The 26,796-nt window shown below is 48.2% G+C and overlaps 1 protein-coding gene across 1 annotated transcript in view; it reads left to right on the forward strand.

Moving 5' to 3' along the window:
• Positions 1-26,796, forward strand: part of PLB1 (phospholipase B1) — a 173,219-nt gene that overhangs the window by 84,107 nt on the left and 62,316 nt on the right. Inside the window, exons 12-20 of the mRNA XM_070379301.1 lie at positions 6,295-6,357; positions 7,100-7,179; positions 8,099-8,174; positions 9,119-9,223; positions 10,285-10,341; positions 15,623-15,694; positions 16,488-16,562; positions 18,780-18,843; positions 25,323-25,381. Coding sequence (XP_070235402.1) covers positions 6,295-6,357; positions 7,100-7,179; positions 8,099-8,174; positions 9,119-9,223; positions 10,285-10,341; positions 15,623-15,694; positions 16,488-16,562; positions 18,780-18,843; positions 25,323-25,381 — 651 coding nt within the window. The remainder of the gene's footprint in view (positions 1-6,294; positions 6,358-7,099; positions 7,180-8,098; positions 8,175-9,118; positions 9,224-10,284; positions 10,342-15,622; positions 15,695-16,487; positions 16,563-18,779; positions 18,844-25,322; positions 25,382-26,796) is intronic.

Consider the following 26,796-nt stretch of genomic DNA (forward strand, 5'->3'; position numbering starts at 1 on the left):
TCAGATCCCACAGGCTAAGGGCCCAGTCCTCCAAGACTGCCCCCCACCCCACATTTCAGATGCCAGTCTCAAGTCCAAGTTGGCAAGCCCCTCCTTGAGTTCAGTTAGTTTTCTTGAGTGGCTCTCAGAATCCAGGGAAACATTTTACTTATTGGGTTATTGGTTTATTATAAAAGGACATAACTCAGGATCAGCCAGATGGAAGAGATACACTGGGCAAAGGTATGGGGAAAGAGCCAGGACCCTCCATGCCCTCTCCAGCTGGGCCATTCTCCCAGCACATCCAGGTGGTCACCAACCGGGAAGCTCTCTGAACTTATCCTTTTGGGCTTTTATGGAGGCTTCATTATATAATATGATGATTGACTAAGTCATTGACCAATGGCAGTTGATTCAACTTTCAGCCCCACGTAGGGGGTTGGGTGGGGGAGGAAACTTAAGTTCCAACTCTCTAGCCACAGGGTCGATTCTCCTGGCAACCAGCTCCTGTCCTTAGGTGTAGTCCAAAAGTCACCTCATTAGCATAGCAAAACACACTTTTATGCTCTCATCACTTAGGAAATTCCAATGGTTTAATAAACTCTGTGCCATAAAAAGGGACAAAGACCAAATATATACTCTGTATTATAAATCACAATATCACGTATTCTCACCAATGTCTGAGCGCACCCATTCTCTACAACCTTCCCAACACTGTTACCAACCTAATGACTCTTTTTTGTCAATGTGTGAAATTCCCTCAAGATCTAGTCGTGTTGATACATATGGATTAAGTTTGTTCACACTTAGAACCTCACACTTTTAATTGGCTGTAAACGTACGACAAAAGTAATCGTGCCTCACCTCTGGTTTCTAAATGGCTACACACCCGTGACTTAATCTCTGTAAAGTGAGCTCACTGCAGCAATGTTTACTAGCATTCACTTAAATTCCCACTTCGTTGCATTTTTTCTTCTATCTTGATTTGTGTTTTGCACCAAGACCACCAAGGCTTTTGAGCCTAGAATAAATCCCACCTCCACTGCCATTGCCCCCCAAAGGACCTCGTGGCTCATAGGCCTGGCTCTCAGCCTCCTTCGCCTGGGTTGGCTGCTTCCTCCCTTCATTCCTCCAGTCTTGCTTCTGCAGCACAGACCCACCCCTCACATCCTAGTCTTCCTGGTGGTGCCTCTGGCCACAGCTGACCCAGAACCACCATCTGAGAAGCTCTTACCCAGCAGTTTGCATCCCCAGTGGCCTCTCCATGAGGGGTTGTTCTGCAGTCTCAGGAGTTGCAGGAGGTACTCTGAGACTGTGGGCTCTGGCTTCCACCTGACGTCAAAGCAGTTCTACCTTTACTGGCAACATACATACATCAGGTTCCCTGAAATAGTTCATATGAAATAAAGGTATTTTACTGTTAAGGAGAAATTGTAAACATATGTTCAGATCCTACTTAGGGCCTGGAATTTTCCTCCTATAAGAGGCCTTGGGGCTCCTTTCATGGGGAATAGACAAGGGCCTGGGTCCACATTTGCTTTTTAGGGGGCTCTTAAGACCAGAGTTGTAGGAGGAAGATGATGAGGAGTCACTCATTAGATGGTGACAGTGCTGCCTCAGGCCTGCTGTGGTGCGTCCAGCTATTCAGAGGTAGGTGCTTCAGAGGCAGCTGGTGACCTGGCTCAGAGCAGTGACACAGGGATGATTTTAGGGTCTGGACTCTTACTTACTGCTCTCCAGTTAAAGTCTAAATGTAGGGAGTAAGAAAAAAATCAGAATAAGAGAGAGGAGAAGGGAAAAAGATGAAGACTTACACTGCAAGAATTTGCTCCTGAATCCAGTTTGTTTGCCCCATGCACAGCAGCCCTGGGACACCAAGGTTTGCAGAGAGATAGGATTTATTCACCAGGCAGCCAAGCGAGGAGGTGGGAGAACAATTCTCACATCTACCTCGGGACATTTATGGGATAGAGACAGGGTGATCTGAGGCATGGGGAGTGTGGGAGAAAGGTGACCGGAGAGAAGAAAAAGGTGAGGGAATTGTAGTTCTGCACAGGTGCAACCAAGCTGTTAATACCTGCTTATTCATGGGACGCGTGTTCAGAAAAAGGCTGTGTCGGCCTGTTCTCAAGGTGGAGTTCAGGGTCTTCTGATATCAAAAGGTCACCAATGGAACACTCAACACATGCCCATTTGGAGGTCTCAACCATTATTCAGTTGGAGCTCGAGCCAGTGAACAGCTGACTCCAAATTCCTGAAAAACAACTTGGGCAAACATCTCATTGTTTAAGCTACATCATGCTTGGAAGACATACAAGTTATTGTAAAAACAATTAAAGCGAGCTTGATCAGTGAAAGCAGATTAAAGTTCATTATTTATTAAGCAAGTTACAGTTTAACGTATCTAATGGATAACAACCCTTGGTTTCAAAAATACACTCACTTATTCTTTGGAAATGGATGTCAACATTTTGGAGGGCACACACTGGCAGTATGACTCAGGAAATCTAAAAGTGTTTGTGCCTTTTGGCTAAATAATCTTACTTCTCGGAATGAATCCCAGGGAAATAATTTGTTAGAAAAAGTTGTCTGGTTGCAGGCACATATTTGATAATAGAGCGTTCTTCTGATTCTAGGGGCAAAAGATATCAGTGGAAATATGCAAGTTCATTTGAAGAAACAGGGCTTCCCAAGTGGCGCTAGTGGTAAAGAACCCTCCTGCCAATGCAGGAGACATAAGAGATGTGGGGTTCGATCCCTGGGTCAGGAAGATCCCCTGGAGATCTTCATGGCAATCCACTCCAGTATTCTTGCTGGAGAATCCCATAGACAGAGGAGCCTAATGGGCTACAGTCCCTAGGATTGCAAGGAGTTGGACACAACTGAAATGACTTAGCACACATGCATTTGAAGAAATAAACTTTTTCCTGATTTCAACTTATGGAGAAGTTTATCATATGTGATATCATAGGCAAGGGACATTTTATAGGAGTATCCTGTCTTCCACTAAAGAACAGGGACAGTTGGTGCCCCAGGGGCAACCGTTCAGCACTTGGAAAGCCTAGGTGGGCCCCAGCTCACTCTGCAGCAGTGAATAGGCACCTTGACCAAGAATTTTCTAAAGCAGAGTTTGCAGTCCAAGGAGAACCATGCAGGGACTCCCCAAGGGAAGAGGGATGCCCTGAGTATGGTCCAGAGGGGAAGTGAGGCCGTTTCTCGACAGACTTCCCATGCCTCTTTAGAAGGGAAAGTGTGATGCTGAATGTCATGCTCAGGGAGAGAAAAAAAATGAGACAGAAGGCTTTATTGCTGGCTATGGCAGCAGCTGACTATGGCTCAGATCATGAACTCCTTATTGCCAAATTCAGACTTAAATTGAAGAAAGTAGGGAAAACCACTAGACCATTCAGGTATGACCTAAATCATATCCCTTATGATTATACAGTGGAAATGAGAAATAGATTTAAGGGCCTAGATCTGATAGAGTGCCTGATGAACTATGGAATGAGGTTCGTGACATTGTACAGGAGACAGGAATCAAGACAATCCTCATGGAAAAGAAATGCGAAAAAGCAAAATGGCTGTCTGGGGAGGCCTTACAAATAGCTGTGAAAAGAAGAGAAGCGAAAAGCAAAGGAGAAAAGGAAAGATATAAGCATCTGAATGCAGAGTTCCAAAGAACAGCAAGAAGAGATAAGAAAGCCTTCTTCAGCGATAAATGCAAAGAAACAGAGGAAAACAACAGAATGGGAAAGACTAGAGATCTCTTCAAGAAAATTAGAGATACCAAGGGAACATTTCATGCAAAGATGCACTCGATAAAGGACAGAAATGGTATGGACCTAACAGAAGCAGAAGATATTGAGAAGAGATGGCAAGAATACACAGAAGAACTGTACAAAAAAGATCGTCACGACCCAGATAATCACGATGCTGTGATCACTGACCTAGAGCCAGACATCCTGGAATGTGAAGTCAAGTGGGCCTTAGAAAGCATCACTACGAACAAAGCTAGTGGAGGTGATGGAATTCCAGTTGAGCTATTTCAAATCCTGGAAGATGATGCTGTGAAAGTGCTGCACTCAATATGCCAGCAAATTTGGAAAACTCAGCAGTGGCCACAGGACTGAAAAAGGTCAGTTTTCATTCCAATCCCAAAGAAAGGCAATGCCGAAGAATGCTCAAACTACCGCACAATTGCACTCATCTCACATGCTAGTAAAGTAATGCTCAAACTTCTCCAAGCCAGGCTTCAGCAATGTGTGAACCGTGAACTTCCTGATGTTCAAGCTGGTTTTAGAAAAGGCAGAGGAACCAGAGATCAAATTGCCAACATCCGCTGGATCATGGAAAAAGCAAGAGAGTTCCAGAAAAACATCTACTTCTGCTTTATTGACTATGCCAAAGCCTTTGACTGTGTGGATCACAATAAACTGTGGAAAATTCTGAAAGAGATGGGAATACCAGACCACCTGATCTGCCTCTTGAGAAACCTGTATGCAGGTCAGGAAGCAACACCTAGAACTGGACATGGAACAACAGACTGGTTCCAAATAGGAAAAGGAGTACGTCAAGGCTGTATATTGTCACCCTGTTTATTTAACTTATATACAGAGTACATCATGAGAAACGCTGGACTGGAAGAAACACAAGCTGGAATCAAGATTGCTGGGAAAAATATCAATAACCTCAGATATGCAGATGACACTACCCTTATGGCAGAAAGTGAAGAGGAACTAAAAAGCTTCTTGATGAAAGTGAAAGTGGAGAGTGAAAAAGTTGGCTTAAAGCTCAACATTCAGAAAACGAAGATCATGGCATCCAGTCCCATCACTTCATGGGAAATAGATGGGGAAACAGTGGAAACAGTGTCAGACTTTATTTTTCTGGGCTCCAAAATCACTGCAGATGGTGACTGCAGCCATGAAATTAAAAGACGCTTACTCCTTGGAAGGAAAGTTATGACCAACCTAGATAGCATATTCAAAAGCAAAGACATTACTTTGCCAACAAAGGTTCGTCTAGTCAAGGCTATGGTTTTTCCTGTGGTCATGTATGGATGTGAGAGTTGGACTGTGAAGAAGGCTGAGCGCCAAAGAATTGATGCTTTTGAACTGTGGTGTTGGAGAAGACTCTTGAGAGTCCCTTGGACTGCAAGGAGATCCAACCAGTCCATTCTGAAGGAGATCAGCCCTGGGATTTCTTTGGAAGGAATGATGCTAAAGCTGAAACTCCAGTACTTTGGCCACCTCATGTGAAGAGTTGACTCATTGGAAAAGACTCTGATGCTGGGAGGGATTGTGGGCAGGAGGAGAAGGGGACGACAGAGGATGAAATGGCTAGATGGCATCACTGACTCAATGGACGTGAGTCTGGGTGAACTCCAGGAGTTGGTGATGGCCAGGGAGGCCTGGCGTGCTGCGATTCATGGGGTCGCAAAGAGTTAGACACGACTGAGCAACTGAACTGAACTGAACTGAACTGATGGCAGCAGCATGGGTGGGACTGGCTAGCAGGGGATCTCCTTGCACTGAAGCAAAGGCACAGGATGGGGGAGACTGCCCTCCACGCAGTCCCAGCCTGAGTGATTGACAGCTGTCTCCAGAGTCAGTGCCTGCAAGGCATGCTTTGTCTTCCTCTGAGCCACTTTGCCTCAGGGGACGTCAGGTTTGCAGGCAGCTGAGAAGATTGTCTTGTTGAAAAGTTTACTTTTGTTTTGTTTTTACACCAAAAACATAAACCATGGCTGTTTTTTTTTTGAAGTGCTCTTATTTGCTTATTTTCATTACACAAGAGGAATTGGGTGGGCAGGAGGTGTCTTTAAATAGTCAGTGGCAGGAGTCCTTTTCTTGGGGTGGATGTGGTAGGGGGAGGTCTGCTAAGAGTGCCATGGAGAAGTTTGGAGGACCTTCCGTGTCCTTAAATCCAAGCATAATTATGTCCCTGCTCTGGACCTGATTTTCTTCAGGTCAAAGTGATTCCATCAGCCTTTGGGAGTAAGTCTGGTCTCCTGTCCCAAATGTCAGCTTTCTAATTGCCTTGATTTGGGCTTGCTCTTCCCTGACATGACACTTTTCCTGGTGGTGAGTGATGTGTCTGGGAAGTCAGAGAATGGACCAAAAAAAAAAAAAAAAAACAACCTAGGAAGCTCTGGGAACTCTACACCTGTCTGTGGGAGACTGGGATCTAGACAGGGCCTTTGTCACTATCAGGCCCATCGAGGTGGGTGGAGGTGGTTGGGGAAAGCAAGAGACAGGCCGGTATGAGCCTGGGCATCTCGTCCCACCCACATTTAGCACATTTCTCCTTCCATAGCAAAGTCACGTGATGAGCAGCATGGACCAGCTGACCAGGGCGCTGGACTACTTGCACCAGGAGGTGAGGCTCCCCCAGCTCTGTGGGCCCAGGCACCCAGAACTCCGTCACAGGTGCCTGTAGCAGCCAAGAGAAGCTGCCCTTCTGCGGGTTGGTGGGGTTCAGGTTTTCTTTAAATGGCCTCCAATGGGAGGGGAAACAGACTCCCAAGAAGAAGTCCAAGACCCCAGAGAAAGGGAAGGCATTGGAAGAGCCAGGCTTCTTGCCCTTTTGATGATAAACGGATCAGATATAGAACTGTTTACTCTTGCAAAGGATATTCCTGAGGGACCTCTGGAGAGGAGGAAGGATATAGGCCAGTTCTCCCCTGGGTTCTTGGTGACCTGCTATTTCCTGAGGACTGGCTCTGACTGCGTCTAGGGGGATGATGGCCTGGAGGGACCTTGAGAACCCTCAGAGCTCCACTAAGTGACCAGTGAGAGCACTGCATATCTTGGAAACCCCAGGGGAGCTCTGGGAGAAGAAGAGAGGCTACAGTCCTATTATCACCAGGTCTTGCTGCCCTGTCCATACTGTGGTGCGGAGGCGCCCTGCCCACCATGGGGGATGATGGCACAGCGGCAGGGCTAAAAGCTTTGAACCAAACCCAACCAACCATCTCCCAAAGGGCCTACCTATTTAACAAAGAGAGGCCTAACGTGCTCAACTGGACCCCAAACTAAGCTCAAACCAAGGGTTCCAGAAAGGCCATGGAGCCATGACCCTGACTCTGCAAATGTTCATCTTTTCCCTTGTATCTCCCTAGGTCCCCAAAGCATTTGTGAACCTAGTCGATCTCTCTGAGGCTCTGAGGGGCTCACACTGGCATCAGAAGACTCTGCTTAGGTAAAAAGGGAAGTGGAAGGGGACCAGCATTTGCGGCTTGGTGCCATGTGCCAGGCACTGTGTGAGGCACTTCACGTGCATTAACTAATCCAAGGGATGGAGTTGGAGAGAGGCTAGGGGACGTGTGTGTGATCACACAGCCGGTGGGGGCAGAGTTGGGCTGCAGGAGGGGCCTGAGTTAAGGAATGAAATAGTCACTCTAGTTGACGTGGCGCCAGGTGCCCTCCTCCCACCAGAATGACTTGAGAGTTTACAAAACAGCTTGGGCAAAACATCCAGAAGCCAAGACATGTTACTTCAGGACATTGGGAGAGACAATTTAGCCTAAGTGGATTTTATTTTCATACAACTTGATCCCCATATATTTCTGAGATGTTTCAGAGAATTTAAACTTTCTGAACCTAAATTTTGAGATTTCTGGCCTTGTACCCAGAAAAGATATCCTTCGTGATGTCCTTGGTGATGGATAGTACTACAGTCCATGGAGTTGCAAAGAGTCGGACATGACTGAGCAACTGAACTGAACCCAGAAAAGAAGTTCACGTGGATAAAGTCAGGACAGGGATGGCTGGAGGTGGTGGTGATGGAAAGGAGAGGAAAGGGGCATTTGAAGAGGAAGAAGGGAGAGGGTTTTAGAGTAGGGGAAGGAAGGAGAGGAGGTGGGCCTCTAGGGGAGGGAGGGAGGCATCAGGAGATGTCTCCATAATGTACTCTTTTTCTCCCCAGTGTGTCCCTCCCATCCTCCCTTTCTTCTTTCCTTACTTCCTTCTTTTTCCTGGACCCTCTGAGACCCCCACCTCATCCCTTCCCTGCTCCCTAAGCAGCTCCCAGTCCCCGCATCCCCATCTTTCCCCAAGGGGCTGCCTGGATGGTCCCAGCACTGCATCCACACTCACTTCTGGCTTGTTTTAACCTGCAGCCCCACGGCCCAGCCCTGCAGGTGCTCAGGGGAGACCTCGCGGCTGAGCAATGTTGTGACCCAGTGGACTTACCAGGTGAGCCCACTCTGAGACACTGGCTGCTGGCTCACAGGGGAGGGTGGTCATAAAAACAGAGGTGTAGGAACAATGAGGGTGCCAGCTTGCTGAGGTGGGACCCCACCTGCTGAAGTCAGGACTGAGAGTCAGGAACCGAAGGCAGCAACTCCTCTTGGGTCACTTCCGGGTGGTGACATGATTTTCCTGGATGTAAAGTGCGGACTACAGTACTGGTTTCTGGGGGGAGAGTAGATGGAAGTGCGAGGGTGGTGGTGGTACCTACAGTTAAAGACGCTGAAGAACTTTGGAGATCACTCCGAGATTGTTTGGTCATCATTACCGCTTATACTGTGGCTGCTGAGCTAGTTTGCCCAGATTAGGCTTGTGCCCCAGACTATAGTCAGGGACAATAGCCCCTGAAGATGTGTATCTAGCTTACAGCAGAGACCCCATGACAGTGTGGGTGGCTCAGCAGAAGCCTTCATCCCCACCAGCAAACAGCACAAAGCACAGCTCCCACTGATACACGTTACCACGATGATTTTTAATCTAAGAAGAAAATTATATCTGTGAAGCTGTGTGGCACTTAACTCACTCAGGAAGGGACAGTTTCTGACGGGGGTCATAGCATATCCCTCTACAGAACTCAGCCCTTGAAGAGAGCATGGGGGCCCTAGCTATGTGCTGGCAGCTGTACACTTCTTGAGCTCTCAGAGAATATATTTCAGGTCTAACTCTGCTATAACCTGATTCTAGCACTTCAGAGAAGAATGAAAACCCAATTTAGTCAATCATAGGGCCCCAAAATATGAGATGAGAGGAGCTTCCAAACAGCATACAAATCAGACCAGCATGGGTGGGTCATTGTGACCGGGGCAGGGGTGAGGGACTTGCTGGGAGCTCCTTGCTGGGACGATGGGAGGTTGGGGCAGGCTGAGCCTTGACGGTACTCCTTTCTTCAGGAAACTTGGGAACGTCTCCTGGCCTCCAGCAAGTACAACGAGCAGGAGTCCTTCGCAGTCGTCTTCCAGCCTTTCTTCTACGAGAGAGCCCTGCCGCCAACCTCAGTGAGTGAGGCCCGGCCCACACCCTCTCCTGCCCCCGCCCTCTCCTCCACAGGAGACCCAGCCCAGGACGTGCAGTCTCAGGGGAAATGCTGCGGTTTTCTCTTATACTCTGGGGCCCATTTCCCCGTGGGGCTGGCTGACCCTGTGAGGTGGGTTCCGAGAGTCAGAGCAGCCTGGAGATAAAGAGCATGGACTTCACACAGACAGCTTCCAGCTCTGGAATGGGCTTCCTCTGTGACCGTGGGCAAGTTGTCTGAACTTTCTTTGCTTTGGTTCCTCACTTGGGATGTTAGGGCCATTGTTAGTAGTCCCTCCTTTAGGGTGGTTGTCAGGGGTGAGTAAATAGGTGTGAGGAACTTCGAACAGCGCCTGGTGTGGAAGCCTTCCGTATCTCTCAGCCACGGTGACTATTCAAGGTGGAATTTCCAGGCACCACGCCACACTCCTCTCTCTGCAGGCTCCTCCACACCCATCCTTACAAGGGAGGATGATTCTAGTTGCTTCCTCACCCAGGTCACTGGACCCATGCCTCTCACCCCAGGAGGCCCGCGACCACAAGCGCTGTGGTGGGTCCAGGCGCGCTCAGCTCCACAAGGTCTCTGATGCCTCTGGGGCTTTAGCACCATGCATCTGGGGCCGTTCTCCCGCCAGGCTCTAGGTTTCTGTTTCCTGGAGTCACTGTGTCCCTCCGGGACTTCTGTCATGTTTAAATAGTGGTTTAGAAAGAGGAGGAGGAGGAATATTAGTTCCCATCCCCCTCCTACTCAGACCACACCTGAATCACTTCTGTGCCACCTGCTCCTTCTGCTCGTTAGTTCAGTGTGTACAACCCCACGATGACAAGTAGCAGCCAGGCGTGTAACCCGCCTCTCCAGGCCCTCACCTCCCAGCCCTGACCCCAGACAGCAGTCCTCTAAGTTCCCAACATTCTTAATGGGGAAGCATGAAGGATCGAGGTGCATCAGGGGCCCCCCATCTCTGCCGGGAGAGCTTCAAGAGTGTGTGGCAGGGCTATCCCATCCCTCGGGGCACACAGGGCTCTTCCTCTGGTTCTCTTTCAGGGGGAGCAGCCATTCCAGGATCCCACCGCTCTCGGCTTGACTCTCTGGAACAGCATGGTGAGTGGCTGGGGGTCCCGGAGCTGCACTGATAACCTGGGGTTTGTTCTGTGGAAGGAGGGGCAGGACTCTGCCGCTGCGCCCGGCCTGCCCACTCGCTGCTGGAGGGGCTGCAGGAACCACGAGGACTCCAGGATGATGGTGATTCTGGGCCACCAGGGGTCCCTCCCACACCTAGTGATGGCCCAGCTGGGACCCCTGGGAGCTTCCCCTCCTCTTCCCAGAAGCTGGGCTGTAGCCCTGACAGTGAGCAGGGCTCCCTGGAAAGCCTCAGTTCCGCTCTTCCTGGAGGCAGGGACACCTCCCTGGAGTCTGTCTGGGAGACTTCACTGGGAGTCAGGCACTAGGGATCAGGCTCACGTAGCCAGTGGGTCTGGGTTTCCCTCACTTCACACTTAAGGACTGTCATGTGGTGCCCAGGGCCCAGGGTGGTGCCTGGGGTGAGCGCAGACTCGAGAGTGATGAAGACCTGGGCTCAAAGCTCTCACGGGCGTGCAAACCTAGGGTCTCAGATCCCTTTCTGCAAAACCGCTGAGCCGACACATGGTGAGCGTGTGGCTCCCTCCCTACAGTGACCCTTCCTCCTCTGACTGGGACAGGCTTTCTCCAGACTCTGAAGTTTCCCCCAGGGCTGTCTGGGATTCGTCGATGGATGGAATGTTCTGTCAAGACTCTGAGCCTCTCCAGGACACCAGACAGAGACCTGATTTTGCCATTTACTTCTTTCCCCATCCAAGCTGTCTTATTTTTAGAATTCCCAAGACAGAAACGTGGTTTTCTTCTTCCTTGAATTAGAAAAATTTTTCTCTCCATCTCCACGACTGGGGTGCTGTGCTGAGTCCATGAGCAGCTGCAGTTGGATGTGTGGTAGCCGATGAGACAGGGAGGGGCAGGGCCGGCCCAGGCAGCCCGGGTCCACGGAGTCACACCAGCCTTCAGAGGAAGCATTTGATTTCTTTGGATGAGGACCCTTTTTAGTGGGCCTGACCCCTGGGCGAGATATTCCCCGGAAAACCACTTTGCTGCTGATCTCCTGTGAAGGGCCAAGGAAAGTGACTGGTCCTGCACAGGCTGCCCTCCCCTGTCCTCTCTCTGGGGGAGGAGAGCTGATGCTTTAAGCTCAGCCAAACCTCTCTCCTCCCCAGGAGCCCAGAGGGGAACAGAAGGTCTCGCATTCAAGACCAGGGACTGGGACCTAGTTGGTGTCCCGGGGCTTTGAGGTGGAGATGGCTTTCCTAGGTGGGCAGTTACCTGCCCAGCCCAAACAGTAACCATTTCCCAGCGAGAGGCCTCACGCTTCCTGGAGCTGTCACTAGGAGAGAAGTGTATCCCCAGGAAGGTCTGTGCCCTTCTTCCTCTGGGGTGAAATGACAGGCTATCACACCATCTCACTCCCAGAGCAAGCACAGCTGCCAGAACACACCGACAGTGCCTGCAGGCCTGGGGTTATTTATGAGAAATCAGGGCAGTAACAGGTTTCAGGAAAGGGCACCGGCTAACAAGCCAGAAAACCTAGGTTCGGGTCCAGCTGTGCTTTTGGTTGTTTCTTGAGGTGCATCACGTGGTCTTTCTGGGCCCCATTTTCTCTCCTGGCCAGCCTCAGAAGGCCTTGGAAAATACAGGAGCATTCTCCCTTGGGTTCTCCCCTGTGTCCTCTCAGGGACATGGGGAGACCACGAGCCTCCCTTCCTCTACCTCTGTGCCTCTCTGCTGTGTTGGACCCCACCGAGACCACAGAGTTGTCAAAGCCAGTTTTGTCCATCATGGCCAGATTTGCAGACCCACAGAGGCCCGAGAGAGGGCCACCCTCTTGCTTGGGGAGCAGAGAGGAGCCAGCAGAATTGCTATGACCACAGAGGCCCGGATTCTATCGCTTCTCTCCTTGGCCTCGCCCCAGGACACAACAGTGGGGCTGGCTGAGCCAACCACGCGTTGTCTGCTCCCCTGGCTGAGCTCAGGATGGGTGTGAGCTCTGAGAGTTGGTAAAGGAAAACCCCACACACCTAGCACCATCCCAGCTGAATGAACCACTCAGATGGAAGTTAAGCTCCTGACACAAAGCAGAGGAGGATTTGTGTTTGGGATGTAATTCATTCCCAGGCCCTTCCTGCCTCCCCGGTAAATTCTGATAATTCTTATACAACAGTAGTGTTGACGAGACCCACCTGTGGGGGCTCAGTTGCCAGATCCAGTGGCCACGGACCCCCACCTTATGCCAAGCCCTGTGCTAGTGTTAGAATCTCAGGGCAGAGCAAGAAGGCTGGGGAATGGCTCCCAGTGGAGTGGGAGTCTCAAGAGCATGTCTGAGGTCATCCCCCTGCACCTCCCACACTCCAGTTCATCGTGGGGGCAGGGAAGCCAACGCACAGGAGACGCAAGCGATGAAAGTACTGAAGGGCGACCAAGAGCAGAGACCAGCATCAGTGTCCCTGGAGTGCGTGCATGTGTGTGCAGTGTGGGGTGGTGGGTGGAGGGACACACGAGTGTCCTTTTGATGGAGCAAGTCATTTTCCATCCTGAGGATGGAGGGCCAGAGCAGGTGTAAAAGGAATTAATGGCAGCAGGAAGGATGTAGGTGATGGATAAAGAGACATTTCAGTTCAGTTCAGTTCAGTTCAGTCACTCAGTCGTGTCCGACTCTTTGTGACCCCATGAATCACAGCACACCAGGCCTCCCTGTCCATCACCAACTCCCGGAGTTCACTCAGACTCACATCCATTGAGTCAGTGATGCCATCCAGCCATCTCATCCTCTGTCGTCCCCTTCTCCTCCTGCCCCCAATCCCTCCCAGCATCAGGGTCTTTTCCAATGAGTCAACTCTTCGCATGAGGTGGCCAAAGTACTGGAGTTTCAGCTTTAGTATCATTCCTTCCAAAGAGACATTTAGGACAAGATTATTCATGCAGATGGGTTTATTGAGAAAACCTATGAATCTTCCTTTGGAGTCCTTAAAAAAATTAGGCTCTGTGATATCCATTTGACTAAAATAATCATGATGTGGTTTTCTCAGTGTTTCTCTCCAGATTCTATCATTGATTAAATTCTTGAAAGATTGGAGAAATCAGGCCAGTTTGACTTCAGGCCACCAAGCCAGGCCCACTGAACACTTCCTTTCGGAGCAGTCCTGAACCTTATGGTTGGGACTCCCACACTTAGAAGTGTCCACCATTAGAATAAAACTGAAAGGAGCTGAGGAGCCCTGTTCTTCCTCCAGCCCCTGAGTGAAAGGTTGCCACTCCTTTGCCAAAAGGTTAATTACACCCTTTTATCTGACCTGGTCCGTTTGGGTGACAAGCCAATCCCAAGAAGGGTAAAGTTCTTTCCTGTTCACTGGGCACAGATGCTAGGATAAGATACTGCTGAGGAGTCTAAAAGGCCTCTTGCAAGATGGCAGAGCCCATGACTGAGCCAGACAGGGGAGTCCGTCCCACAGTCTACTGTCTCTCGTGTCCCTTATCGGGGTCCCTGGGGAGGGAGTAGCAGGCTGGGGTGCCCTAGGAGCCCAGCCCCTTGGGGCAGCAGTGATGGCAGCAAACACGAGGTTTCCAAGTAGTAGAAGTGCGGGCAAGAGAAAATCTACGATCTCTCAAAGCCACTGCATTTTTCTCTTAAGTGTTTACAAAGGTATATATGTGTGTGTGTGTGCATTCTAAGTTGCTTCAGTCATCTCTGACTCTTTGCGACCCTTTGAACTGTAGCCTGCCAGGTTCTCTGTCCATGGGATTCTCCAGGAAAGAATACTGGAGTGGGTTACCGTACCCTCTTCCAGAAAATCTTCCCGACCCAGGGATCAAACCCATGTCTTTTACATCTACCTTCATTAGCAGTCAAGATCTTTACCACTCGTGCCACCTGGGAAGTCCCTTACAAAAGTACCGTGAACATTTTAAAATAACAGAAGGAGCTTAAAATTCCTCCTCCATTGAATTCTCCAACTGCCTTCATTTTCTCATCTTCCCTCCAGTGAATTTCCCCGAGTGGATCCTCCGCTGCTCTCCCTGTGGATACACCACACACTTTTCGCTACGTCGCTTTTTGCTATGTCAGATAGGCTTCAGTCATCATTTAAGTAGCTGTCTCTATCAGTGCTGATACCACTATCACTGTTCCTGAAATGCAGACACTTTCTCTAGTTGTTAGCGTGGGGCCGTGCTGTGCCCCATGCCCCTGCACCTCTGTGTCCCAGGTAGGAACACGGGGCTTGCCAGGTGACCAAGGGTTTCATTCATTCCCTGCTGTTTTACACCGTGTATTTGCCTTTCCTTCCCATTCCTATTCTCCTCTCAGAGAGAAATGTAATCAGGGAGCCAGGCAGCAGCAGGGCAGCAAGGACGGGGTACAGGAAGTCAAGCAGAACAAATAACCAGCTGCTGGAAGGTCAGGAAGCCTGCATGAGAGTGATTCGACTTGATCTGGACACCCAGGTCCTCATGTCAGTTCAGTCTCTCTGGTGTTCAGTTTCCCTGTCATAACAGTGGGCTGGGAATCGGTGGTTCCTCTCCTGCAATGGAACTCAAGTTGTTGTTCAGTCGTTCAGTCATGTCCGACTCTGCGACCCCATGGACTGCAACATGCCAGGCTTCCCTGTCCTTCACTGTCTCCCTGAGTTTGCTCAGACTCATGTCCATTGAGTTGATGATGCCATCCAATCATCTCATCCTCCGTCACCCCCTTCTCCTCTTTCCCTCACTCTTTCCCAGCATCAGGGTCTTTTCTGATAAGTCGGCTCCTCACACCAGGTGGCCAAAGTATTGGAGCTTCAGCATCAGTGCTTCCTATGAGTCTTCAGGGTTGATTTCCTTTAGGATTTACTGGTTTGATCTCCTTGCTGCTGAAGGGACTCTCAAGAGTCTTCTCTAGCATCACAGTTTGAAATCATCGATTCTTTGGTGCTCTGCCTTCTTTATGGCTCAACTCTCACATCCATAACTGACTATTGGAAAAACCATAGCTTTGACTAGATGGTGTTCAGTTCTCTCTGGTGTTCAGTCTCCCTGAAATAGGAGCAGTGGGCTGGGCATTGGTGTTTCCTCTCCCGCAGTGGAATTCAGCTTGAGCGGACATCAGAATCCCTGGAGGACTTGATAAAACACAGGGAGCTGGGCCCCACCCCAGGGCTGGGGGCTGGGAAGTGGCATTTCTAATGTGTTCCCAGCTGATGCTGCCCGCCCAGGGTCACACTCTGAGAAACACAGGGCGAATGAGCTTCTCTCAGTGGTACCCTAGGATGCTGCCACCTGTGTAAGACTTTGCTGTTCTAAATATTACCTTCTATTCCAGATGCAACCAGCAGGACAGAAAGATGAACCGTTCAGTGCAAAAGAGAGAAGGCCTCTGACATGTCCCTCCCAGGTAGGCAAGGACTGGAGGGGGCGGAGGTGGGGGGGCGGATCTCCTACTGAGTTGGGAAGAATGGCGGGGTCATAAAGAAGTGGGCTTTGCTGTGAAAGTGGGTCTCACCTGGATGAGACATTAGCCCCATTAGAGTCATGGATCTGTTCTTCTGGGCCTGGGCATACCTAAGGTTTATACCTGTGGGCCAGGAGAACTGTTTTAATAGAACTCAGGCCCCTTGCATACCTATGCAGGGCATAGGAACAAAGCCACAGCTCACCTGGCCCCAGATGCCAAGATGGGTGTCTTAAATATGTGCTCAGTGTATAGTAGGTGTAGAATTAATGTTGATTAATAAATTAATTTTTAAAATGACAACGTAAATGAGTAGAATTCCTCTTATCACGTAATGCTGGTCAAATTTTTGGCTTTCTTGATGAATTGGTAAGTTTTTTGTTACTGGACTGTAAGAACTATGCAATTCATCACATTTTTCTCTTGGCCTTGGCTCTCAGGAAACTTTAAGTTCTCTTTTCATGGAAATATACCTACTGCGTCTGGTGGCATGAACCTCAGATAGAGAGCAAGAGATGCTGACTGTAGCAAATGGGAAATTTCAAAGTGTTAATGAACTCCTGCAGGGAACTAGTGGGCAGTACAGAGAAGAAAAGCCAGAGGATGGTTTTCTCATCATTTAAAGGATGGTATGAATGCTTCAAACTGGCCAAAGGCATTGCTGGATGATAAGACCTGATGGTTCAAGGATATGGATTCTTGGATCATGGTTACAATACATTATCTTTCTCTGCAGGAGAATCCCTATCTGTTCACCTACAGGAACAGCAACTATCTGCCCAGGATGCTAAAGCCCCAGGTGAAGACTGAGGTACGGAGAGGTGTTCTATGATTGACAAACATGCAAATGAACCAGGGGCAGCCGCCTGATGAGTCTTTAGAAGCTTCCGAGGGGTTCTTTATGTCCTGGACCCCCGGGGGCAGGCTGGAGAGGGTGAAGGAACACGTGTGTGGGTGTCCCCTAGGTGCTTGAAGCAGGGCTGCCCTCCAACTCCATCTTTAAAATGATCTTGGCAACCAGCGTCCCGTGGCTTCACTGGGTATGCTGGGGGCTCAGTGCTGCCAGCTTCCTGTCTATTTTGATGTGAGGCAAGAATCTTTGTATATGATTGTGCTCAGTCATGTCCGAATCTTTGTGACCCTATGGACCATAGGCCACCAGTCTCCTCTGTCCATGGGATTTCCTAGGCAAGAATACAGAAGTGGGTTGCCATTTCCTCCTCCAGGGGATCTTCCCAGTCCAGGGATCGAACCCATGTCTCTTATGTCTCACGCATTGGCAGGCAGGTCCTTTACCACTAGCGCCACCTGGGAAGCCCTAAAAATCTTCACTCTCCTCAAATCTCTGACAAGTCCTTTTAGACTCATCCGAGCCCTTAATCTGAAGAGAAAGTCAAGAAAAGACAGGGAAATGGGGTGAGATCTGAAAGCAGTCAACATGGAAGTCCGCAGCCGTCAGCCACCCCTTAGGGGCCGCCTCACACTCACTCACGTCTTCCTTATGACTTATCTCATGAGTCTTTTTCTAATACTTCCTGTTGAGATTAGATAGGGCACTCCACAGTCCTCTGTGGACACAAGAAACACTTGAAGGCTGTCATCCTCCTTCTCAGAGGACCGGGGACCAATGTGGGTTGAGATGAATTCAGTCCTAGCTCCGCCCCTGTCTCCCTATGGATAAAAGAGGGTGCAGTTTGCTCTGAGTGGTGAAGGCAAAGCTGATGGCCAGGGCCTGCATCGCAAAGCCCCAGAGATAACAGTGTGCAAGACTTGATTTATCAACTCATCCCACACTTTCTCACTAACATCGCAGCAACAAGGATACATCTAAGAGTCAGTATGGCTCAGTGAGTTGAGCGAGTGGGCTCTGGCTTCAAATCCAGACTCTTCCTATTACTGGCTCTGTGTCAGCAGGCAAAGTACTCAACCGCTCTGTGCCTTGGTTTTTCAAATCTGGTAAATGATGAGAGTCATCATCCTACTTCATAGAAGTGTTAAATGGTAATAAGTTATAAAGTATAATGCACATTTAACAGTATCTACCGGGCCATGAGTTTTATATAAGAGGGAGCAATACAGCCCTTCAGGATACACTTACTGAATACCAGCCATGTACCACTAGCATGCAGGCTCCGTGAGGGCAGGGGCTCAGGGCGGGTATCTCGTCACTGTCAGCTGAATGAGTGGGTGGATGAAGACCAGGTATAGGAGATAAAGATACAAATAGTCTAGCGGGGTCAGCCAGCAGTGGCAGCACAATGTACCAAGCGCTGTGAGGTTTCCATGGGTATTCTGAGAACACAGCTGGACAGCACATGACAGGAGGGAGCTGAGAAGGCTTCCCCAGGGCTCCCACGACCTCAGCCTTGGGGGTGATAAGGCACAGCCAGGTAGGTGGGTGGGAGAAGGGAAACAGGGAGAGGGAAGAGGAAAGAAAGGGCAGAGGTGGGCATGGGGCAGAGACACGGAGGGGACAGAGAGCTAGGTGGGCGGTTTGGAACGTCGAGGGCCTCCTAGGCCATGCCAAGGAGGATGGACTATACTGCTGTTAGTACAGAGTAGAAACATGCTTATTTAACCAACAAGCATTTACTGAGCTTCTACTGTGCAGTGTTATAGGCTCTGGAAACACAAGAATCAAACAGACAAAAATTCCTGATTTCACTGAGAATTTGGGCAAGGGAGTGATTTTTATGTTGAGAGAAAAAGAGTCCTCTGAATGGATTCAGAAGGCTAAGGAGGAAGCCTACAGGCCAGCAGCAACGATGCTGAAGAATACAGCCATATTTTAGAAAGAAGTGATGAAGCCTGAAATTAGGCTGTGGGACTAGAGAAGAGGGGCAGGCCTGGGAGCAGCTGGAAGGGGTTTTGTGGACACTCGGTGTGAGTGTTGAAGGAGAGGGACAACTCCTAAAAGATGCCCGGGTTTCTGTATTAAGTGGTATCTCCCCAGTAGAGGCACACTTTTCACCCAGTTTCTTACATGGAAGAACCATTTCTTATTATTTCTCCTTGTGTCTCCTTTCAGGTGAGAGATGGAGTGGAAATCAGGTGCTCTGACAAGGATCCCTCTGACACGGTTCCCACCTCAGGTACACTGCTCAAGTCCAGTCATTTGTAAACTCATGTGAGGTCTAAACCCATCACAGTAAGAGTAGCCTTAGGATGTCAATCCCCACAACCTGAGATACACCTGAGAGGTTTTCAAGGCCATCCAGTTCTGTGTGTGTACTTGTAAGTTCATGCCTGTATTTGATTATTCTTTAACAAAAATGTGATAACATTATCAGAAAGCATTTATCAAGCATTAGCTGTGTACTAGGCCATGCTCTGCGAAGGGCCCGGTGTCGGGTGAGTGAGCTGATGTCATTGTTCCCGCTGGGAAGCCTCGATGAGGCAGATTTGTTCTGTGAAAAGCAGAACTACCTTCCTCGATGAGGCAGATTTGTTCTGTGAAAAGCAGAACTACCTTAAGCAGGAAGCAAAAAGTCCCCACTCTGAGTAGAGCCGTGTCGGGGTGTACTCAAACACCGCACAGCACAGGGAACCACAGAGTCTCACACACGTGCCGTTTTCACTACTTCTTGGTATTTTCAAAATGACTATTGCTGGGTCATGAAAGTGAGACTCACGGAACATTCTAGGCAGAGACCTTCCCAAAGAGGGGCTGCCGAAGGGCTGAACCTTTTCCTCCACATGAGTCAGCCTGGGGGTGATAGCTGTGTGCACAGGACCCTGGAAGGTCCCGGGTCGGAGGATGTGGTAGCCCACATGACTTAGAACCTCAGCCTAGGAGCATCTCTGCAACCGTGCAGTGGGTTCTCGTGCGTCCCGGGGAGTGACTCGTGTGTTCATTGATTTGTTCCCTTGTTTACTCATCTATTAGATGATTGTTGAATGCCTCCTACGTGCCTTCCAGAATAGAAAGCAAAGTTTGGAGATGTCACGGTATGCAAATCTTTGTGGGCAGGTTGTCTCCTTTTGCTGAGTGTTAGTAGAAAGTAAGTGTCAGCTTGCCCTTCAGGCCTGTCTTAGCTCTACACACTCTAATCAAGCCAAGTGACTGGCAAGTAAGTTAAAAATCTTCTCATGGAACACTTCAGTGTGTAACTGGCTCTTGACTAAGTTGCAGAAGAATGGAATAGGTGATAAAAGTCTTAAACACACACAGCATCTTTATGCTTTTTCCCCATATTAGTGACAGCCTCTTCCTGTTGGTTAGTTTGCTAGCAGAATTTTAGTAACAAATTATTAGAAACAAATTATTAGCTTCATATGCAGGCTCCCCAATAGCAAAAGCTCAAAGATGTATGTGTATATGTATATTACATATGTGTGTAATATATATACGCATATGTAAGATGTATGTAATATACATGTAATGTGTATGTAATATACATACGTATGTATGTATACACATGTGTCTGTACATATATGTGTGTGTATCATATGTATGTTTGTATAAGGAGAGGGAGGGTGGTGTTTGTTTTAATAGCCATACTCTCTACAGTGAAATGATATCTGTCCTCTTTTAACCTTATCATTCTAAAAGGATGGTCTGTAAAGATTTTGCAATCTGTCCAGATTATGTTCCTATCACAACAGTGATAAGCAAGCAATCCATTAGAGCATATCTGAACATCTGAAAGCCAAATGAAACATGAACCTCTCCTTTATCCCCTGACCCTGGAGATGGTCCTGTTTATTGGCACTTGAAGATGTAAGCACAAGAAATCTCGAGACCATGAGATATGAGATGCTCTGTGTTTGGATAAGCAGATGGACAGATACAGGCATCCTTGATCTAACCAAGTAGGCCTGGGAACAAAACGTGGCACTGGCCTACTGGGTGGTGGTACTCAAGGGCTAATACTGGGTTGGCCCCTCTGAGTACCCACCTAAAATGCGTCATTTCGAAAAAGGGCCACAGCTAACTGGACAAAAATGAAAAACACATTTCATTACTGCACTTGATATCTGATTGAACATTTTAATCACACGTGTGGCTATTGGGACAGGAGAAAGACTTACACCGGGTCACGCTATTATCACCCTCGATAATTGTCACATTTCTGATGAGGTCATTCACCCTTCTGGAGACCATGTTTACAATTTCTAATTGAGATGAAGGCATCTGATATGTACTTCTAAGAGCAGATCATCTATCTTTAAATCGCCAGTGACTCAGCACATGGTGGGAGCCTGATAAACGCTTGTTGAACTTATCTTTATTGCAGAGAATTTCTGCTTCAGCAAATCAAAAATTCCCAGGGTTGAAAAAGATCCTAAAAACCCATTGCACCAAACTGCCTTCCATTAAGACAATTTTCCCCTGAAACTATCTTACCAAATAACTGTTTTACCTTCAGAGTTATTTTCAAAAACCTTCTTTGTAGTCCCCTTTTCTAATGTCTCTCTCAAGCCAATCCACCAGTACACCCAGCTAATGAACAAATGATAATTTCAAAATAAGATACTGCCTTCATCAACAGGCCACAGCCCCTGGCCGCCCAGGTGCCTCACATCACTCCATCTGGAGCCCGTAGGTGATGAACCTCTTCTGCTGATCTGTGGGGTTTGGGATGAGATATGTAGAGCTGATGTAAGTAATTTTTATTGCCCGTTGCTATTTGGTAGCATGAATAAGTGAATGCATGCATGCACACTTCTAGTTTTCTCCTTCTGGTCAGTGGGCTGTGGCTTGTGTTCATGCTCAGTCATTTCTGACTCTTCATGCCCCTATGGTTTTCAGTGTGTACATAAAATTTATTGAATGCTACCTCCTGTGGGCTTTATAACTTCATAAGAACTTACATCATTTTGTATTACTTCATGGCCCTGTCCATAAGATCATTGGGATAAGTTAAAAAAAAAAAAATACAATGGGCCTTGAGGATGACTTAAGGTTTTCCCAGTGAGAAAAGGGGTAGCATTTTGTAAACAAAAGAGTGGCAATAAGGAGCCAGAGAGGGCACAGGCTGTCTATTGAAGTTGGCTATCTTGAAGTCAAGCTGCTAATTCCATGCAAAGGGGGAAAATTCATAGCATTTGAAAGTAGAACAAAGTTAATTCTATGCCACTGTCACCAATAGTATAAATTAGAACAAGTCATTTCTAAGTCCCTGACGTCATTTATTGAAAACGAGCAATTCCAGCGCTGATATTGAAAAGGCCAAGGCTGCAGCCCTGTGACTACCAGGGGCTTCGCTTCACTGTGAGTCAGTGGTGAGCTGTCCTGTGTGCATCCTGAAGCTGTTTCTAGAGTCACCACATGTTCATGAGTCTTGGGACCTAACTAGCCTGTGACTAGGAAGTCATGATGCCCCACAGGGAATAACAGCCTGCCTGTCTCCTGGCGGTGCAGAGGTTAAAGCATCTGTCTGCAATGTGGGAGACCTGGGTTCGATCACTGGGTTGGGAAGATCCCCTGGAGAAGGAAATGGCAACCCATGCCAGTATTCTTGCCTGGAAAATCCCATGGACAGAGGAGCCTGGTGAGCTACAGTCCACAGGGTAGCAAAGAGTCGGACACGACTGAGTGACTTCACTTTGTTCCCTTGGCGGGACCCACCTACTGAACAAATTCAAACTCTCCCCAAGACACTTGGATGAATGTATTTCCCTTCCCTGCAGTTTCCATCATTTAGAGCTTCAAGAGCTATAAAGTCTCTGATACAGAGCCTCTTAGCCTTTAATTCAGCTGGACACATTTCTTGAGCTCCTATGTGCCAGTCACATATTTTTTCATATAAACTCATGCCAAAGCACTTCAAAGACAGAAACATAGATTAACCTGGGCCAGCAGTTTACCACCACTGCAAAAGTCCTGATATAAGTCCCTAAAATCTGAGAGCAAAGGGTTGGGCAGCTCTAGCTGACAATTGAGAGAAAGTTGGTTTTTCAGATTATAGCCCCAGGTAGTTTAAGAACTCCCAAGCGTCAAAGCTTCTCCCTGCCGTTCCTTTTGTGTTCAGTGGGCACTTTCCCCATTCTGTTCTCTAGTCAACCATTTTCTGGTAATTCGTGATCTTTCATCATAGTTTAGATGGCCTTCTGATAAGAGGCCCCTTCTGTAAAAATTTTGATGAGTTAACAATATGTTTATCAACTTCTTTCGAGGTGATGGACTATCTGTACCAGATAATGTTTAGGCTAATCAGCCCACACAAATTTAATCTTATCTCTGAAGAATTCTCTCCCCAAGGAGAGCAATTGCTAAAGTGCTTTGCTGTGGTTCCAGGCTGTGTCTTTATCATATATGATGATATTAACAAAATTCAAATCGAGGTTTCCAGAATAACAAACCAATGAAATGTGTGTGCAGGGTTCTATTTTAATAAGATCCCAGATGAGTCAAACTTCTTCCATCTCTATTTGGTTCTTTTGGTTTATTATCTCTTATAGGTCATTTCTTACAGAATGACCAACAGGAAGCCACTCCTTCCAATATACATATCAAGCTATATACATGTATGTACACACACAGATGTGGACATACATGAGCACACATGTATGTGTGTTTCCTTTCTGCCTGCTACAAATTTAGGAGGCAGAAATGGACAGCTTCAGCCACCCCTTTAGAATACTGTAATGTGCTTTCAAAGCAAATCTCTCATCTCCTCCACATTTTACCAGCCCCAAAGATTTCCCCTAACCTTTGCACACTAGTTAGTGTTCCCAGAATTCACTGTATTACACATTATGGCAACAAGAATACGGTGATTGGCCATCATCATCAGAAGCTAAAATAAACCCTCTAGAGTTGAGGAGAGGAGGTCTTATTTTTCATTTTGTTGCCTTTTTTACCCAGAGCCTGATTTCTTTGAGAAGAGGTCATTTCAGAGTTCTCAGGCTCAGCCCCGTGGATGTGTGCTAATGTCTGCAGCTGGCTTTGTGATTTGATATTGTTCTTCTAACCACAGAGCCTTGGGCCCACCCGAGACCTACAAAATCAGCAACTCTGAGGGTGGGGACCAGCCATCTGTGTTTTAACAAGCTCTCCAGATGATTCTGATGCATGCTCAAATTTGAAGACCACTAATCTCTATATTTTGCGTACACACATTCACAGCTATGCATGGTTCAGTTTGCATGCTGTCATAGGAAAGAAGCAGGGACTTTTACTTTTCCAATGAGAGCAAATTCTCAGTGGGAGCAACAGTTCCCATAGGCGGACAGCATAGAAGTCGGGTAGACAAGATGTCTCCATGGAGGGAGCAAGACCTGGAGACCCCTTTGAATGTTGTTTCCGCTGAATGTGAGCACAGCTTCCCATGCAGATGTGATCATACAACATGCTGATGAGTGGAGTAGACTCTAGGTTGTCAGGTGGTGTTGAAAGCATCTTCTGCGTTTCACCGCCCTCATCATAGAGTGACTTGGTAAAGAAGGGCTGTTGAGAGAACCTTCTAGAAGATAGATTTTAGTTTATTTATCTTAAGCAGTGGCTCACTGAAATGAAAGGTTTCTTTCCCTGTTGGAGTAGTGGGCTACTCCCTGGTTATAAATGCTACATTAGACTTCTTCCAAGGCTGAAAGGTAATTGACCAGTTAGTGCAGCATCACACAGCTAGAGACCATGGAAGGCACATCTGAGGAAAGACGGAGCTGTGTCAAAGTCGGGGTGACTATGGGAGGAGGCACTCCAGGGAAGTGGGAGATATAAGGGGGAGTAGGAGGTGAGCTTGTGATTTGACGAAGGAATAGACCAAAGGTGGTATACCCACACAATAGGATATTAGCCATAAAAAAGAACGAGGTGCTCGCAGCTGCTACAACATGGGGAGCCTTGAAAACATCATGCAGAGTGGAGGAAGCCAGACACACAGGTCGCATTTTGTATGATTCTATTTATATGAAATATCCAGAATAGGTAAATCCATAGGCAGAAAGCAGACAGTGGCTGTCACAGGCTGGAGGGAGGGAAGAGTGACTGGCTTAGTAGGTACAGGTCTCCCTTGGGGGTGATGACAATGTTTTGGAACTAGATAGAGGTCATGGTTGCACAACTCTGGAAATGTACTAAAGGCCATGGAATTGTTGACTTTAAAGTGGTTAATTTTATGTCATGTGATTTCGCCTCTGTTTTTTAAAATAGTCAATAGTATAAAGGCATTTCCCTTTTCATTTCAGAAAAACTGAGCTGAATTTTTTCTAATAAAAATAAAATAAAATAAAATATTTTATCCCAAATATCAACAGATCCTAGCATAGATGAAGTATAGGTTTCACCTCCACTGCAACCCCTTCCTTACTCCCAGATCAGGTCATCAAGGACTGTTTACACCCTGAGGATAACTGTCCACCTGTGGCATCAGGTTCACCCAATACCAACAGCTGCCCCTCTGAAAGTGGGGCCACCTTCCAGCTCCCCAACCCTGTGCCCAGGCACCCCAAGGAGGAGACTGGCAGTCAGGCTCCGCAGCTGCTACTGCTGGGCTTTAAGACAAGGATGGGCGTTTAGCATCTTTGTCCAAACGGAATTTCCCTACTTTGTGTTAGTCTTCCTAGAACATTCTTCCCTGATTCAGAGGAGACAGGAAGCCCATCTTCTGTTCATCTTTGCATTCAGTTCACAGGCTGAAGCTGGCTGACATCAAGGTCATCGGAGCCCTGGGCGACTCACTCACGGTGAGTTATGGATGGTGGAAGGAAGGGCAGGAGAAGAGGAGATCTTGGTTAATAGGAGAATCTCACTTTGAGCCCTTAGAGCTGCCATCATCCATGCAACCTCAGTCCCTCTCCACCCCCTGCTGCTGCTGCTGTTGCTGCTGCTGCTAAGTCGCTTCAGTCATGTCCGACTCTGTGCGACCCCATAGACGGCAGCCCACCAGGCTCCCCTGTCCCTGGGATTCTCCAGGCAAGAACACTGGAGTGGGTTGCCATTTCCTTCTCCAATGCATGAAAGTGAAAAGTGAAAGTGAAGTCGCTCAGTCGTGTCCGACCCTCAGCGACCCCATGGACTGCAGCCTACCAGGCTCCTCCGTCCATGGGATTTTCCAGCAAGAGTACTGGAGTGGGGTGCCATTGCCTTCTCCATCCACCTCCCTATCCACCCTGGAATCCAGCATTCCCTACTGGCGTTGAGTTTTCCACTGCCATTCTAACCTCATCTTTCTTCTCCTAACGTTGGATTGAAAGAGAGAGCAGGAAGTGGGGTCCAGAGGGGCCCCCTGAGATAGAAGTGACCCGGCCCAGACCACACAGCCTGTCGGTGGTGGGGTGGAACAGTTTGAGGTCTCCTGCTCACGGTGTAGGGCCCCTTCAAAGACCAGATGCTTTGTTCTGTCTGTAGGAAAGCTAAGGGATCATGCCAAGGGCCACGCGATAATGCAACAGGAACTAGTACTAATGGAGGGGATGAAAAACCAGGGTCAGTGGAAGAGACAGAAATACTAAAGATGATCCAGCCTGTGTCTGCAACTGCCCCGTGGTGACTTCCCAGTCCCCACAAAGAGTGATCCAGAAAAAGCAGAATCAAGTCCTTAGAGAGCCGGGGTGGGAAGTGAGGGTCCCTGCTTCTGGCCCACAGCAGCTCATTACAGAGGAGTCCAGCTTCTGTTCTCTGGGTCAGTAAGGTCAAGGGGGTCCAGCTGAATTTCCCCCCAACTACCAGCTGAGACCTTTCATGCCTGTGGCCTGTTCCCATTGATATGATCTCACTCAGTTTCCTCAACAAAATCCTGTGACGTATCTCTCTCCTCAAACTTAAACCAACAAAGAAGGTGAAGGTGGATGAGGCAAAGTGAGTACCACAGCCACAGAGCCTGTAAGTGCTGGATAAGGACAGAACTCTCAGGACTCTGAGGCCAGAATCCTGTCTCTGTCCCGTAGCCCTCTTCTCCATGACCCCTCAGGACTCTTTACCCCAAAGGCAGGGACACCTCTCCTGGAGGCCATCCTTCCCCCGCTTCCTTGAAACAGCTCGTCTCAGAAATAACAGGCTTCGGGCAAGGGACATGAACCTGCAGTGCGTCACGTGGTGGTTTTAAAAGACTCTGCTCTTTCTTTAGCTGAGGAGTAGGTATATGGCATTTCGTTTTAAT

The sequence above is a fragment of the Bos mutus genome, chromosome 11 (assembly GCF_027580195.1).
Source record: "Bos mutus isolate GX-2022 chromosome 11, NWIPB_WYAK_1.1, whole genome shotgun sequence".
Taxonomy (NCBI): domain Eukaryota; kingdom Metazoa; phylum Chordata; class Mammalia; order Artiodactyla; family Bovidae; genus Bos; species Bos mutus.